The sequence below is a fragment of the Squalius cephalus genome, assembly GCF_949319135.1.
Source record: "Squalius cephalus genome assembly, chromosome: 12".
NCBI lineage: Eukaryota > Metazoa > Chordata > Actinopteri > Cypriniformes > Leuciscidae > Squalius > Squalius cephalus.
The window spans coordinates 3197547-3212828 of NC_137133.1; the positions used below are offsets into that span (position 1 = coordinate 3197547).

General features: G+C 37.1%; 1 protein-coding gene across 2 annotated transcripts; it reads right to left on the minus strand.

The window, feature by feature from the left end:
* Positions 1 to 1521: 1521 nt before the first annotated feature.
* Positions 1522 to 13131, minus strand: mei4 (meiosis-specific, MEI4 homolog). 2 transcript variants are annotated; one of them, XM_079887613.1, is made up of 5 exons: positions 12962 to 13131; positions 11202 to 11438; positions 8410 to 8903; positions 5474 to 5605; positions 1522 to 1808 (listed from the first exon to the last, which is right to left on the minus strand). In XM_079887613.1, the coding sequence occupies exons 1-5, from the start codon at positions 12990 to 12992 to the stop codon at positions 1584 to 1586; spliced, it is 1119 nt and encodes a 372-aa protein (XP_079743739.1). In that variant the 5' UTR covers positions 12993 to 13131; the 3' UTR covers positions 1522 to 1583. The 2 variants fall into 2 exon arrangements, with proteins under 2 accessions (XP_079743739.1, XP_079743738.1); XM_079887612.1 differs by having other exon boundaries at positions 11202 to 11441.
* Between the last annotated feature and the right edge of the window lie 2151 nt (positions 13132 to 15282).

The window sequence follows — 15282 nt, forward strand, 5'->3', positions numbered from 1 at the left end:
CCCCAACACTGCACGTTTTCTGTCTCCCTAATCAAACACACCTGATTCAACTCATCTACCTATGAGAAGCTGGGACAATGTGCTCCCACGCACATGCCACCATGCTCAGCAAGGGTATGCAAAATGTTTGGTCTGCCAACAAAAATAGCAGATTTTTGCCATTTTAAGAACACTGGGCAGTCTATCGTCTCAGTCGCTTTTGAACAAGCGTACGCTAGAAGAGGTCGGACTGTTTCCAACTGAAGTTTCCGTAGTGTAGTGGTTATCACGTTCGCTTTACACGCGAAAGGTCCCCAGCTCAAAACTGGGTGGAAACAAGTGGAGCTGTTTTTAATATACATGCAGAAATTCGCTACAAAGTCCTTTATTTTGAGAAGGGTGAAGGCCATCGTACCAAGGAGCTGTAGGCAGACTGCCATGCCGAATGAGGTTTGTGGAATGCACAGACTGTCACACTGCTTGCAGGGCAGGTTATGGGACGGAGCCATCTTCGAAAAAAGCACATACAATGGACCATTAGGTTTCTGTAGTGTAGTGGTCATCGCGTTTGCCTAACATGCAAAAGGTCATTGGTTCGAAACTGAGTAGAAGCAGTGGTCGGATTCTGACAGAAAATTTAAACTGTTTGCCACGCCAGGAGGGTTTAGCTCTCTTTTCCTTTATACTATTTTTAACAAGAGTGCACCAGAAGATTTCTGTCTGCACCCTGAAGACAGGTTTCAAAAGTGTAGTGGTTATCACGTTCGCCTCAAATGCGAAAGGTCCCCAGTTGGAAAGGACCTGGAAAGGTCTAGTACCTTTCTTGTGTTTCCGTTGTTCCTGGTCAGTCGTTGTAATGTGGATGGATTGTTTCTCTACTCCCTGTGTTCTCTGGTTTTCCTGTTCTTGCCTTGTTCGTGTTTTTCAATAAACCACATTTATATTCGTGTTTCTGCCTGCCATCTCTTCCACTCCTGCCTCAATACAATTGTTCTAAATCATTTTGTCATACACGTTCTTAGTTCTTACTTATGTAAAGCACTTTGAATTGCCATAGTGTATGAAATGTGTAATATAAATAAACTTGCCTTGCCTTACACACGCAACAGTTTATTTTTTAACGGCTGTCATAAAGTCTGTATCATAAAATAGTAACTTGTCATTCACTAACAGTAATCCATACAACCACAGTGAATGAATCAATATCTTCTGAACCATATACATTTTCTTCCATAGAAAACGTGCCTGATGTAAACGTAAGTGTGTTGTGAAAATTCATGGAAGACTTTTTTGTCACGTTATTGATCAGGTGTCAAACTCCGTTCCTTGAGGGCCACTTTCCTACAGAGTGTAGATCCAAAACACCTGCTTGGAAATTGTGTGTTTAATTAGGGTTGGAGCTAAACTCTTCAGGAGTTTGACACCCCTTCTATAGATGATTTATAATCAAGCATTCATCAACACTAGACTTCCAAAAAGCAAAACAAAATTTGTATTATTTATTAATAAACAGTTAATTCATATTGTTTTAAGACAAGGCAGTTCATGTAAAGTGAGCTCTTAAAAAGGAGCAAAGATTTGGAATGACAGCAGCCCATGTTGGTTCACTGGTGTCCCACCCTGAAGAGACCACAGATCCGCCACATATACAGAGAGAACAGGGGAAACTCATCTGCGAGAGTGAATGCTTTAGTTTCCAGGTCGATCACAAGCTCCTGATTTACATTACAATTAGTGTCCTGTGCAAGTTGTTCCAGCAGCCAGAACACATAGAAGGAGTTCTGATAGTGGATCCAGTCCATCGGATGCTGCAGCTCCTCTCTGGACCTCTGCACGAGACAAAACCCTACCATTATTGAGCCATTATATACAGTATGCACATGCACATGTATGAGAGCATCATTGTTTATAAAGCCAGATTAATATACAGGTTTATGGTCACATGATGGAAAAAAATTGTACAAGGCAATCTTGTCTGCTGCAGGAATGGATCTGCGGAAATGGACGACCAACTCCTCAGACCTGAGATTGAGATGGTTAAAAGACGAGATTGGCTGCACAGCAGATTCAGAGACACAGAGCATTGTATGAAAGTGGAAAAAGATGAAAATATAGTCAGAGGTTGTTGAATGGATTTTGGACCGGTTGGCGCAGGGACTACTTGATGAATCTAAGATCCGCTCACCATTGTGTAAACACCGCGGCAGAGGCACTGAAGGTGGGAGATGTCGTCCTCATAGGAGAGGATAAGATGCCACGGCAGATGTGGAAGATAGGAAAGATTGAAGGTGTTTTTCTTGGAAGAGATGGATTAATACGTGCATGCTTGGTGCGCACGTCCCTGGGGACGTTGTTGAGAAGACGCTCTATAGTTTTTGACATTAGAAAAGCTGTTTCACAATATGTCACAATACAGAAGTCAAGTCGGCATGCTCGTGTGACATGCGCTTTTCAGCAATATACATTTTATTACGGTAATTTCAGTAAACCATAGCAGCTTTTGGGGAGAGCGAGAAGGAAGGATTTGAAAGGAGAGATACGAGCAACGCAGCAGGTTAAAGAGTTTTACAACATGAAATAATAAAATAAACAAACAGAGGAGGCGCTTGGGATGAATTTTGACGAGACTTGGGAGAAGGCGGAGCGAGATTCTTCAGATTCAGAGTCATATTCAGGAGGCGTATTCGGTATATTTGTGCATGTGTATATGTGTGTGTGCTTATGTATATGTGCGTGTATATGTGTGTGTGCTTATGTATATGTGCATGTGTATATGTGTGTGTGCTTATGTATATGTGCATGTGTATATGTGTGTGTGCTTATGTATATGTGCGTGTGCTTATGTATATGTGCATGTGTATATGTGTGTGTGCTTATGTATATGTGCGTGTGCTTATGTATATGTGCATGTGTATATGTGTGTGTGCTTATGTATATGTGCGTGTGCTTATGTATATGTGCGTGTGCTTATGTATATGTGCATGTGTATATGTGTGTGTGCTTATGTATATGTGCGTGTGCTTATGTATATGCGTGTGTGAGTGTGTATTTATAACTGTTATTATTATTATTTACAATTTTGCTGTTACTAATATATGGTTTCATAAAAAAATTAATTTATGAATATATAGAGTTTGTAACACAAGCTTATATTTTTTTTCAGTGTGGCTTCTCTAGTTACTTCTGAAGAAGTAAACAGGCCATCCACATCCACAACACAACCTCAGAGCGCCATCGGCACAGTCGTAGCTGTGAGGAATCCTGTAGCCGCTCGCCAATATCACAAGATGGAGACGGCAGACAGAGGCAGACCCTGATATAAGGCCAGGATAGCATGGGTCGGCATCGTTGCATACGATTCAAAAGGAGCACCCCATGGAACTGCCAGCAGTGTGATGTGGGCCTATGCTTGCAATTAGATAGGAACTGCTTCAGAGAGAACCACATTTGATTTGACTGGATTGAAGGTTGCGAAAATGCCTGGAGAACTTAAAAGTTAAAAAAAGGCTCCTGAGTGGAAACTGTGCAACCTAGTGTCACAAAAAGACTTGTATAAATGTATTATACAGTTAATTTTTCAAGTCTGAAGTCTTAGATTATTTAATTCCTGAGGTTTTTTTTTCTAAATAAAAATCAATAAAAGAATCTCCAGTTTTTGCATTAAGGCCACTGGAACCAGGATCGAAACGCACTGCATGTTATCTCTCAATACAGGAGCAGAAGCGCTGGTTCTGATATTATTGTTTAATAAAAATACAGTTCTAATATTTACACATGCACATGCAAATCGACTTTCTCCTGCCGCAGTCGGCTGTACTTTCTGCATGTCTTGATTGACAGATGTCTTGTCCAATCAGCGGTCAGTATTTTCCGTTTTGTCTGACTTGTTGTGTTTTCTGACTTGCTATTGTGTTTTCAGATTTGTCGTTGTGTATTCTGATTTGTTATTTTGTTTTCGGAATTGTTATTGTGATTTCTAACTTGTTAATTAGTTTTTAGTCCATTGCGTTTATAAATTTGTTGTTTGGTTTTCAGAATTGTGGTTTGTTTTGCACTTCTCAGCCACCGTAGCAACCCCATAAAGTTCTTTTTTTTTTCTGTTTGTAACAGAACTGCTTTTGAAATTCCGATTGGAATTATTATACAAATGTAAATTCAGTCATTCTGTTGGATACTATTTGTTCCTTAGTGTGAAATAGAAATGCATGGTCGTCATTGTATTTTATAAATATAAGCAAACAACAACAAAAAAATATATAGTGTAACAGTTTTAGAACTAGACAAATCTCTTTGCATTAATAAAAAAATAAATAAAATACAGCAGCCCTTATTTGTTCGGGATTTGAACCCATGTCATCTACATCATTGAAGTTCTACCACTCGACCACAAATTTACTAGAAAGCCCAGAAGTTCGGTTGTTCAGCAGTCAGTGTGTGCGCACACAAGAGAAAAGCACTCTTCATTCGTATCATTCCTGAATAGAATAGTAAAAATAATCAGCGTCATCGCAACTAATTTATTTTCACAGACTGCGAGATAAGCCTATGATGGTCTTTTGGGGTATTTTTTGTTTGTTTGTTATCGCGCTGCTCTCCCGATGAATAGGCTTCTGTTGCCCACCGACGTCTGCAATATGGAATATAAACAAACAAAACAGAACAAACTTTTAGAACAAAAAAAAAAAAATATAAACAAATAGCCTAATCTATTTGTTTATATATATTTTTTTGTTCTAAAAGATTGTTATATTCTGTTTTGTTTGTTTATTTTTATATATATATTTAATCAGTCTCATTCTTGTTAAAATAATAAACAAGTTTTTTTTACAATACGTTGTGCTGTTTTTGTTTTTTTTAAATAAGAAGATATAGATCAGATTACAGATATACAGAGATATATAATAGTTCACTGTTCGTTCAAATAATAGTCTATATGTACGTATCGTTTGTTTAAACAACATTAACCAAATTTTATTTCTTTATTTAATAATAAAATGATTACTATAACATGCAGTTTCAACTGCACCAAATATTAGGTTGCAAATGTCAATAGCTCTTTTTTTTATTTTTCATGTTTGTTGTAGGCTTATTTGGAAATTACCATAGTTGTAGTATTACATCCTTAGGTTACTGTTAATTGACATTAGCCCCACTTACGTTTCAAAATGTGGCAATTGCAACTGTTTTTCAAAATGTCCCTTTGCGCCACCTGGCGGTCATTTCGCGAACGACTATTAAATGCGACTGGTTTATTGGCCAGCGCGGCGATAATAGGCATTCTGGTTGACTACCTACTGTACATACAATTTTGTTTTAAAATATTGTCATTAATATATTTTAAGGTGCTTCAGTAATACGGTCAATAATACTGTAACTTACTGATTTCAGTTTCATTAGAAAAATGCATTAAAACACTAAACTTTTCCACTAACAAACAAGTCCCTAAATAGGAAGAATGTTTTGATATCTATATGTGTAGTGTGGTATAACTTACCTCACAGGTTTCCCATAGCTGCTGTGCTAGCTGAAGGATCTCAGACATCAGGAGTTGAATAAATGGGGTTCTCAGGACACAACTTCCTCCCAGAGCCAGCAGACACTCTGACAGCACTTCATGGACTGAGAACTAACAGCAGAATGAGACCACATCAGACTGATCTGTCTCACTCTAGATCAGGGGTATCACCCAATCCTAGTGAGCCACTGTCCTGCAGAGTTCAGCTCCAACACTGGAACTCACATGCCTGTAGCATTAATAATCCTGAAGAAACTGATTAGCTTATTCAGGTGTGTTTGATAAGGGATTGGAGCTAAACTCTGCAGGACAGTGGCTCTCTAGGGGTACGTTTACACGACAACAATATGCTTAAAACAAAGTTTTTCCTTTGAGTTTTCCCAGTACAGACGACACAGTTGTCAAAACGATCCCCATTCACACGGATCCGCGAAAACGACTAAAAATGCTGTATTCTGCTGCCAGGCCATTAGATGGTGATGAAACACTACAGACTGAATAGTAACACGCATTTGCATGACATTATCGTCTTCAAAGATTCACGTTTTTGTTGTTTACACGGAGACCATTTTAAAAACTTGCATTTTGAAACCCGTTTTCAAAAGTTTGCGTTTTCAGGTACCCGAAACACCATTGTCGTGTAAATGAACGGTTAAAACACATAAAAAGTTTTACGTTTTTTCAATGTGTAAACAGCCCCTAGGACCGACAATGCTGCTACGACCGATGCAGTAAATTAAGCAATGCTCCCATGTTAGAATAATTAATAAAGTAAACCTATATTGGTAAATTAGGTTCCCAAGTAAATTGGGATCTATATGAGTTCAGAGATTCAGGTCAAATGATTGTGAAATAATGATTAGCCTATGTTAAAACATAACCAACACCATCAGAACACCTTTTCTCTTTGTTCATCTGGCTGTTATAACTCAGGTACAGCAGCCAAACAAAATCTGAAGTCAATGATTTAAGGTCAAGAGCCCAACTAAAACAAACACTGATCACAATAACGGTGACTTAAAATCAAATTTTACTCCTTTTAAATGGTTAACTTTTAAAGGTGGTATCAGCGATTTCAGGCCCAAACATAAATGATCACATTCATCTAATATTTCGCTAGCTGCACGCCCCATAAGCATGCTGTCAAAAAACCGCGTCTCTCTAGGTAGCCTAGGCTCTGAGATCTGCACACAAAAACAGCTGTTTTCAGTCTGTTTGGCCAAACAATCAAAACCCAAACAAATAGTGTTCCAACCAATCACCGACAGGGGCGGGTGTTGTGAGGTTTTCGCGTGCAGCCGTCATAGGCAGCCGTGCACGAGCGCAAAACCTCACAACACCCGCCCCTGTCGATGATTGGTTGGAACACTATTTATTTTGGTTTTGAGTGATGTTGATACCAGCTGTTTTTGTGTGCAGATCTCAGAGCCTAGGCTACCTAGAGAGACGCGGTTTTTTGACAGCATGCTTATGGGGCGTGCAGCTAGCGAAATATTAGATGAATGTGATCATTTATGTTTGGGCCTGAAATCGCTGATACCACCTTTAAGGAATTAATTTGATTAATTATTACTCAATTCTAATTTGTTAAATTGAATTAATAATATTGCTTGTAATATTAATTAGAATAACTTAAGAAATCCTTTGGATTACATTGAAAATGCTAAAATTATTATACTGTACAAGGCCAGTGCTCCTCTAATCAATAAAGTAAATCTAACTCAGAGATTAGGCTCTAAATGAGATCAGTGATTCAGGTCAAAAAGTTATTATGTTAAAAAATAACCGACACCACCAGATCACATTTTCTCTTTGTTCATCTGACAGTTATAACTCAGTTACAGCAGCCAAACTATATCTAAAGTTAAAAACGTAAAGGTCAAGAGCCCAACTAAAGCAAACACTGATCACCATAATGGAAATAAATTTCAGTGATTCTGCTTGTTAACATCAGGTGTCTTCGATAATGCTCAATCATCACTCAGTTAATCACTTAATTATCTCATTAACGCTAGTCCCGAGGTAAACAGAGTTCGTCAGCTCCAGTTTGTATCCAGCCTCTCATGGAGACTTCAGATGCCCAAACAACCGTGAAGAGACGACTCCACGCCTGTGAAGAGACGACTCTACGCCAGCGATGTTATGCCCTAAATTAATACATGATTAACTAACTTTATTTTTCTATGTACATTTCTGAAATGCACTTTCTGTAAAGCTGCTTTGAAACAATGTGTATTGTGAAAAGCGCTATACAAATAAATTTGAATTGAATTGAATTGAATTAACTTCAACACTGTTTCAGTGTTACTAATAACACTGAGTGAGTGTGGATTATATAAACACTGAGCAGTGTTAATTTAACACTGGGGATTTTGCTGTGTACCATATTTATGCAGATTGACATCCAGATCTACTTAGCCTCCGTCCTTCGGATGAGACGTTAAACCGAGGTCCTGACTCTCTGTGGTCATTAAAAATCCCAGGATGTCCTTCAAAAAAGAGTAGGGGTGTAACCCCGGCATCCTGGCCAAATTTGCCCCTTGGCCTCTGTCCATCATGGCCTCCTAATCATCCCCATATACTGATTGGCTTCATCACTGTCTCCTCTCCACCAATAAGCTGGTGTGTGGTGGGCGTTCTGGCGCAATATGGCTGCCGTCGCATCATCCAAGTGGATGCTGCACATCGGTGGTGGTTGAGGAGATTCCCTCATCTATGTAAAGCGCTTTGAGGTCTCAGAAAAAGCGCTATATAAATGTAACGAATTATTATTATTATTATTATTAGCCTGGCATATTGCCTAATGACTAGAGCCCTATTGTCTCCCTGTGCCAGTTGACAAAAATATTGACCTAACCCTCTTCTCGTTTGGTCTGCAACTGACTTTACCCACAATACACAAGCCTCTCTCTTACCGCATTGAGTTGCTGGTTGGTTAGTAGCAGGCTGATCATCTCCTTCAGCAGATTTTCCACTTGGCTAAAATGTTGCACTGAACACCCATGACGAGTGCCCAGGATCTGTGCCACCACCTGTGTGGCATGATGCAGATGCTCTGGGTGAAGTAGAGGCTGTCCAACATGTGCCTGCCTGAAAACCTCCACCACCGAATCCAGCAGCTGCACCACTGAATCCCAGACCACGTCACCATCACGGCACAGAGAAGACTCACAAACTCTGCGCAAGCCACTCAGGCACTGTAGGAACTGCATGTGTTTTAACAGCCTGTTGTCCTGGCGCCACTGCCTATCCTGGAGGAGAAAGTTCTGACTGTTTGGAGGGGTTGGAGGCAAACATGGTCCCTTAGCAATGTTAATATGTGTCTGGGAGCTGTTATCAGTGTCACAGCCAGAGTCACCCTTTATCTGCTGCGGGTCATCCTGAGAGAGTACTTTGGCAATCTCATGACCTGTGAAAACAAAACACAGCATATCATATATATTAATATTAATATTGAGTAAAACATTAAATAACACTTAATATGAACATTTACTCTCCTTTAACGGTCAGAAGCAAAGCATGCTGGGAACTAAAAATCTGTTGTAACTCATTCCTTGAATACCTTGATACTCATTTATATGGGAACATGTTAGGGATGGGCGATATCTTATCGTTTGCGATATACCGCCGAAAATTCTCCCCACGATAAAAATTTGTCTCCTCGCGATAATAACGATAAGTCTAGTTGATGACGTAGTTTTGTGCGTGCCCGATTCACTGTTCACGTGCGGAGTGAAAACAAGCATGGCGGAAGGCGGACGTGAGGCTGAGGAGAAGCTTGTTGTTAAGCGAGGAGCTACCTCCACAATTTGGAACTGGTTTGGTTACAGAAAATCAGATGAGCAGCAAACTACCGTAATATGCAAAGTTTGCAGAAACTACAGAACAGCGCGAGCGGGAAGCGGCATATGAGGCGCCGGACTGGACAAAAGCGAAACGAACTGCGCGAGCGAGCGACAGTGCGCGAGAGAGACCGAGTGTGTCTGCTCACCTCACGCGAGTGGCGCTTATATGCTCCGAGAACGGACACTGCACGGACACTGCACTAGTGATATAAAACACACACACACACACACACACACACACACACACACACACACACACACACACACACACACAGGTCTGTTAACTTAAGCAATACTTTTAAAAATGTAGTCTAATATTTTTCTGACTAACAAATTACTGACACAGTAAAGGGTAGATTTAAATAAATAAAAACGAAATTTAAATAAATAAAAAAACGAAATTTAAATAAAGAAAAACGAAATTTAAATAAAGAAAAACGAAATTTAAATAAAGAAAAAAAGGAAATTTAAATAAAGAAAAACGAAATTTAAATAAAGAAAAACGAATTTTAAATAAAGAAAAACTAAATATAAATAAAGAAAAAAGGAAATTTAAATAAAGAAAAAAAAGAAATTTAAATAAAGAAAAACGAAATTTTAATAAAGAATAAAAAAGGAAATTTAAATAAAGAAAAATGGAATTAAACAAAACACAACACAACTTAAACATAACATAATCTGATATTTTACAGAAGAAAATAATTTATCGTCATGTGTATCGTTATCGCAATAAATACCTGAAATTATCGTGATAAATTTTTTAGGCCATATCGCCCATCCCTAGAACATGTATGTGCAATATATACACTATATGTATAAGGATGTAGTATAACAACGAATTATTATTTTTTCCGAAGTGTTGACAACTTAGTGTTAACTAATAATTGTTATAAACTGGTACTACCAACAAAATATTAGTGCACTCCTGGAACTGGGCGTCGTTACACTACATCCTTATGCATCGCTTTCTGCCAGGACTTTTACGTGCTTTTCCCAAAACACTGAAGTGACGTCGGTGTCCGGGTTAGCGGTAGCATGAGCCGTCAGGCAAGTGTTATTTAAATAAACTCCTGATGTACTTACAAACTTTCCAATGCCTAGTTTTATGAGTACAGAACATATTTGTACTACGGTAGAAGTTTGGTGCCATTCCGGGCATTATTAGTGGAGTAATTTACGAGATACATCATTGGATGCATTAGCGCCTGCACTAAGCCATTCGGCTGATATCTCTAAATAAGCTCTAACTTTAATAATGTTCAACCAAGGGAAAATAGGCTTCTAGGGGGGTGTTTGGCTCGAGGTCATGGTGCAAAGGACCCTAGGTTGATTTTACTCCGAACCATCCCTTTAAAAGCACAGCAGCCTAATAAACCTGCTGCTGTCTGTCATGTTAATCAAAAAACAAAAGACAAAGAGAAAATTGTTTGTGCTGTTGTTTGCAATTTGTTTATTTGTTCTCATTTTATTACTGGCTTTTTACTTGTCTTCTTTTGTAAATTTAGTTAAAAGATTTAAATGAAGCCACCCTGTGCTGTGTGTAAACTCTTGCAATAAAATGACCAAAATGATAAAAAAATTATGAGATAAAAATATCTGAATGCCAGTATATGTCAGTTTTCCAGAATATCGAATATCGATATTTTTCAAGGTATCGCATCGAAGTTGGAAATTCCAGTATCGTGACAACACTAAGTTGCAGTATAAAATAAGTCGCAACAATATGTTGTACTGAAATATATTTTAGGGAATATGCTATTAATTATAGGAATATCCATAAACTCTCCATGATTTTTTAAAAAGATTTTATTAATCTCCATGTATTTTCCATCAGTCTTAAACAGGTGGATATGAAACCTTACCTTGTCCTGGCTCAGTGTTGCTCCTCGTCTTGAACATTAAGCGCGTGAGCAGCAGCTCTTGTCTGAGATGCAGCAGATCGTCATGAAGACCTTGAGCTTTAGACCTCCAGCATTCATCCTGCAGTCGGAGTCGATCAGCCAGGGATTCAGCGAACTGTCTGGCTCCTCCTGATGGTCTGGACTTAATAATAGCCACGGCCACAGCCAGTCTGGAGACTCTTATGTACCAGCTCACCGCTCCTACAGAGATAATGCAACAGTTCACCTTAAGAAAGAACTAGTCCACTTCTAACATCACATGATCCACACTAGACACAAGCAACACATACACTCAAAAAAAAAAAACTTTCACTGCTGTGAGATTTACTGAATCTGCTTTTGTTCCTTAACAAATGCAGGTAATTATGGCAAGCCGTTTTAACTTTTATTCATTTCCGGGATATGAATCCTTGATATCAACAATTCAATTTTCACTAGTTAAAATGATAATTCTTGATATCAGGAATAATGTTTCTACTAGTTACAATTGCAATTTTTGATATCAGGAATTACATTTCAACTAGTAAAAATGTTCATTCTTGATATCAACAATTGAATTTTAACTAGTAAAAACTATAATTCTTGATATTAACAATTGAATTTCAACTAGTAAAAACTATAATTCTTGATATTAACAATTTATATCCTGGGAATGGCAATAGGCAAGCCGTTTTGACTTTTAATCATTCGCAGGATATGAATTCTTGATATCAACAACAAAATTTTCACTAGTTAAAATAATAGTTATTGATATCAGGAATTAGATTTCTACTAGTAACAATGCTAATTCTTGATATCAGCATTTACATTTTCACTAGTTAAAATGATAATTCTTGATATCAACAATTGAATTTCAACTAGTAAAAACTATAATTCTTGATATCTGTAATTGTATTTTCACTAGTGAAATGTCACCATAGGTAATCGAATGCCCTCATAACTCATAGAGACAACAAATACAACAACACTGATGGAGCTGGAGCTCCACCCCTATGTCCGAGGATACATATTGAACTTTTGTTATTTTAACAAAAATCATTAAGTACACACACACACATTTTTATGTTTTCATTCAACAATGAGGTATTAGGCCTATATATTATTTATCCAAAAAAGTAAAAATGCAACTTCTTTTTTTTCAGCATGGACATGACACACTGCTTACACTACCTTACAAAATGGTGTAAAATAGTGCAGAATATGTGAAAAGGGACTTTTTTGTGTGTGTTTTTTCTTGATGTTGTTGTAAACACCAAATAACGTATTCTACAGGAAGAATATGTCATGGCAGACATCGTTGAGGATTGGACCCAAGGTAGTCCATTTATTACAGGCTAAAAGCTATGATGAACTGTTCCCACACAAATGTCAACGCACTGAGGCATCAACGGCACAGCTGCAATCAGACCATGTCTACACTCGAAATATTGTCTGACAGGCGAAAATTAATAACTAGTTAACCCATTAGAACAATTTTAGGTTTCCCAGTTGAACAGATGTGGGGATGGGAACACTGATCGAGAATTTATATAGATCAGTAGATGGTTTGCAGCAACATGCTCTTTGATTTGATCTAATAAGTTAATCATTTTAAAAACTTCATAGCAGTTTTGTCTTTGGTACTGTGCTGCCACAGTATGTTTTTGTTAACGTTATCAGCCTTTGATAGAATGATATCGTTAGCTTACATCGTGATTAATTTACAATCTGAGGGATTTTACCTTGACGACATGAGGCAGCTTTCTCCTCCATTATTCTCCAAATATTAGGATGTCAATCTGAGACGCTTACATTATGTATACTCATTTTAACAAATGTCACATAAACGTCGAATAAAAGTAATTTCCTAGAAAATCCATTGATAAATCGCTGCTAATTGACGAGTTAGCAGTCAACGCTAAACAGAATAGCCACGCCCACTCTAATGCATATTCATTCAAATGTGGAATGCGGCCAAGTAATTGGTCAGGCACGTTGGATCGAAGCATATTTTTATCTCTTTATTGTGTCTAGTTCAGTGGCAGTAGTTTGTCAGTGTCATTATTCAGGTAAAGTTTTGTCCACAGCAACAGTACCCGTTTATTTTCTCGGCAGTCAGAGCAGATGTTCAACCTTGTGGGGTTTAAACTAAACCTACACACTTTTAGTAAACAATTCAGGCCTAAACCGCCAGTCTACTCAAAGCATGACCATGTGTGAGAAAAGGGAGAACAGATGTCATGTGTTGTTATGCAGAAATCTATGACTAGACGGCGCTGTTTCCCCTGTTTAACTGTCTTTAGACTGGTGAGGATTACTATACGTTCATTCAAAACCGTGCATACATGCTTAACAAATCATTAGCTTATGCACATTCATATAGAAGCAACATGTAACTATAATTCATGTTATATTGTCTTATACATTCATATTTGAATGTGTATGCGCTAACAATTTTGTGTCATTTACACTAATGTTTAGGGGGAAAGGCAGGCATGCAGTTTAACACAATAGCCTATTAATAGGGAAAAAGATATCACTGTGTTGGGTCTCTTTTCTCTGAACATTTTCAGTAGATTTAAATACATACATGCAATACAATTTTTGACAGTAAAGGAATGGTTATTATGCATCTAAATTCATTCATAGACAGTCAGACTATACACGAGTAGGCTACAAAAGACCAAAAGAATGCCGAGGAGGTGGACAAAGGGCTTCTGTAGAACTGCATGTAATAAATAACAGAGAAACGCACATTCTTATTGTTGTAAAAAATTCAAACATTTGGGAACACTTTATAATAACTGCATGCAATTAATTTGTTAAGCATTAGTAAACAATTAATTCATAATTTATAAAGCATTGATAGACATTAAAAAGTAGGTTGCAAATACAGCTATACAGCTATGTATAATATGTTTAATAATTGTATTTTCATACTTTGTTAATGATCAATTTATAATTTCTAAATGAAGAATTGCATTATTTACAAACCAGTTATTTAGGAGTTGTCAGTTGTGGTTGATAAGATCACTTCTTATTATTCAGACATATAGTAATAGTTACTTAGAAATGCTTTATTAACATGTATTTTTACTGTAATTCAGGTAGGCTTGTTATAAAACATTTAATAGTAGTCAGTTCAATATTTTGTGAGCTCATCTCAAGTGAGGACTATTTATGCCTCGTAAAGCTTTTACAAAGGAGATTTAAAGGTGCAGTTTCTTCTAAACAGAAAAAGAAAACAAACAGAACATAGAAATGTTTATTTCACGATGCAAAATAAAAAATAAAACTGTACAACTGTAGGCTACTCTTGACATAACATTAAAAATAAATCTCTGCAATGTTAAAGAAAATAAAATTGCTTATTTTGTTGGGGGGGGGGGGGGGCGGGTCATTTTTTGCTTTTTGTTCATGTTGCTTATTTGGTTCCTTTTTTATTTTTATGATATTGTTGAGGTTTTTTTTATTTTGTATCACATGTATAGTTTTATTTTTTTGCATCGTGAATTTCATCCAGAGGAAGCATTTGGTACTGCACCCAAACACAATCTCATGGAAAGCTCATTTTTTGAGATATCAACGTCAAATTCGGAACACAGCTTGTTAAAATTATGGCTTTGATTTTCTCACAGTTTTAGGGTAAACCATGTTTTGGAAAATATATATTTCATATAAAATTTTAAAATAGTATTTTTATGCATTTTTTCATCATCACAAACTTAAACTTCCATAACTTTTTTTTATTTTTTATTTTTTACTTTAATTTCAGCAATAATCTGCCTAATTTAAGTCTGTGCTCCAAAGCATTCAAGATTTACAACAGAATATTTGGGACATTTTATTTTCAGGTCTATGCTCAAATAGACCTTTAATATTGAACCATTTTTTATGCTCAAAAAAGTGGTTAACAGGTAAGAAATGGAATATAACTATTCCATAAATAATATTTACTTTAAAATCCCCTAAAAATACAAAATATTAAACAAATAAAAAAACATTATCACACATCGCACTAAAAAAAAGTACACCGATTTCATTGAATAAACAATAAAAATAA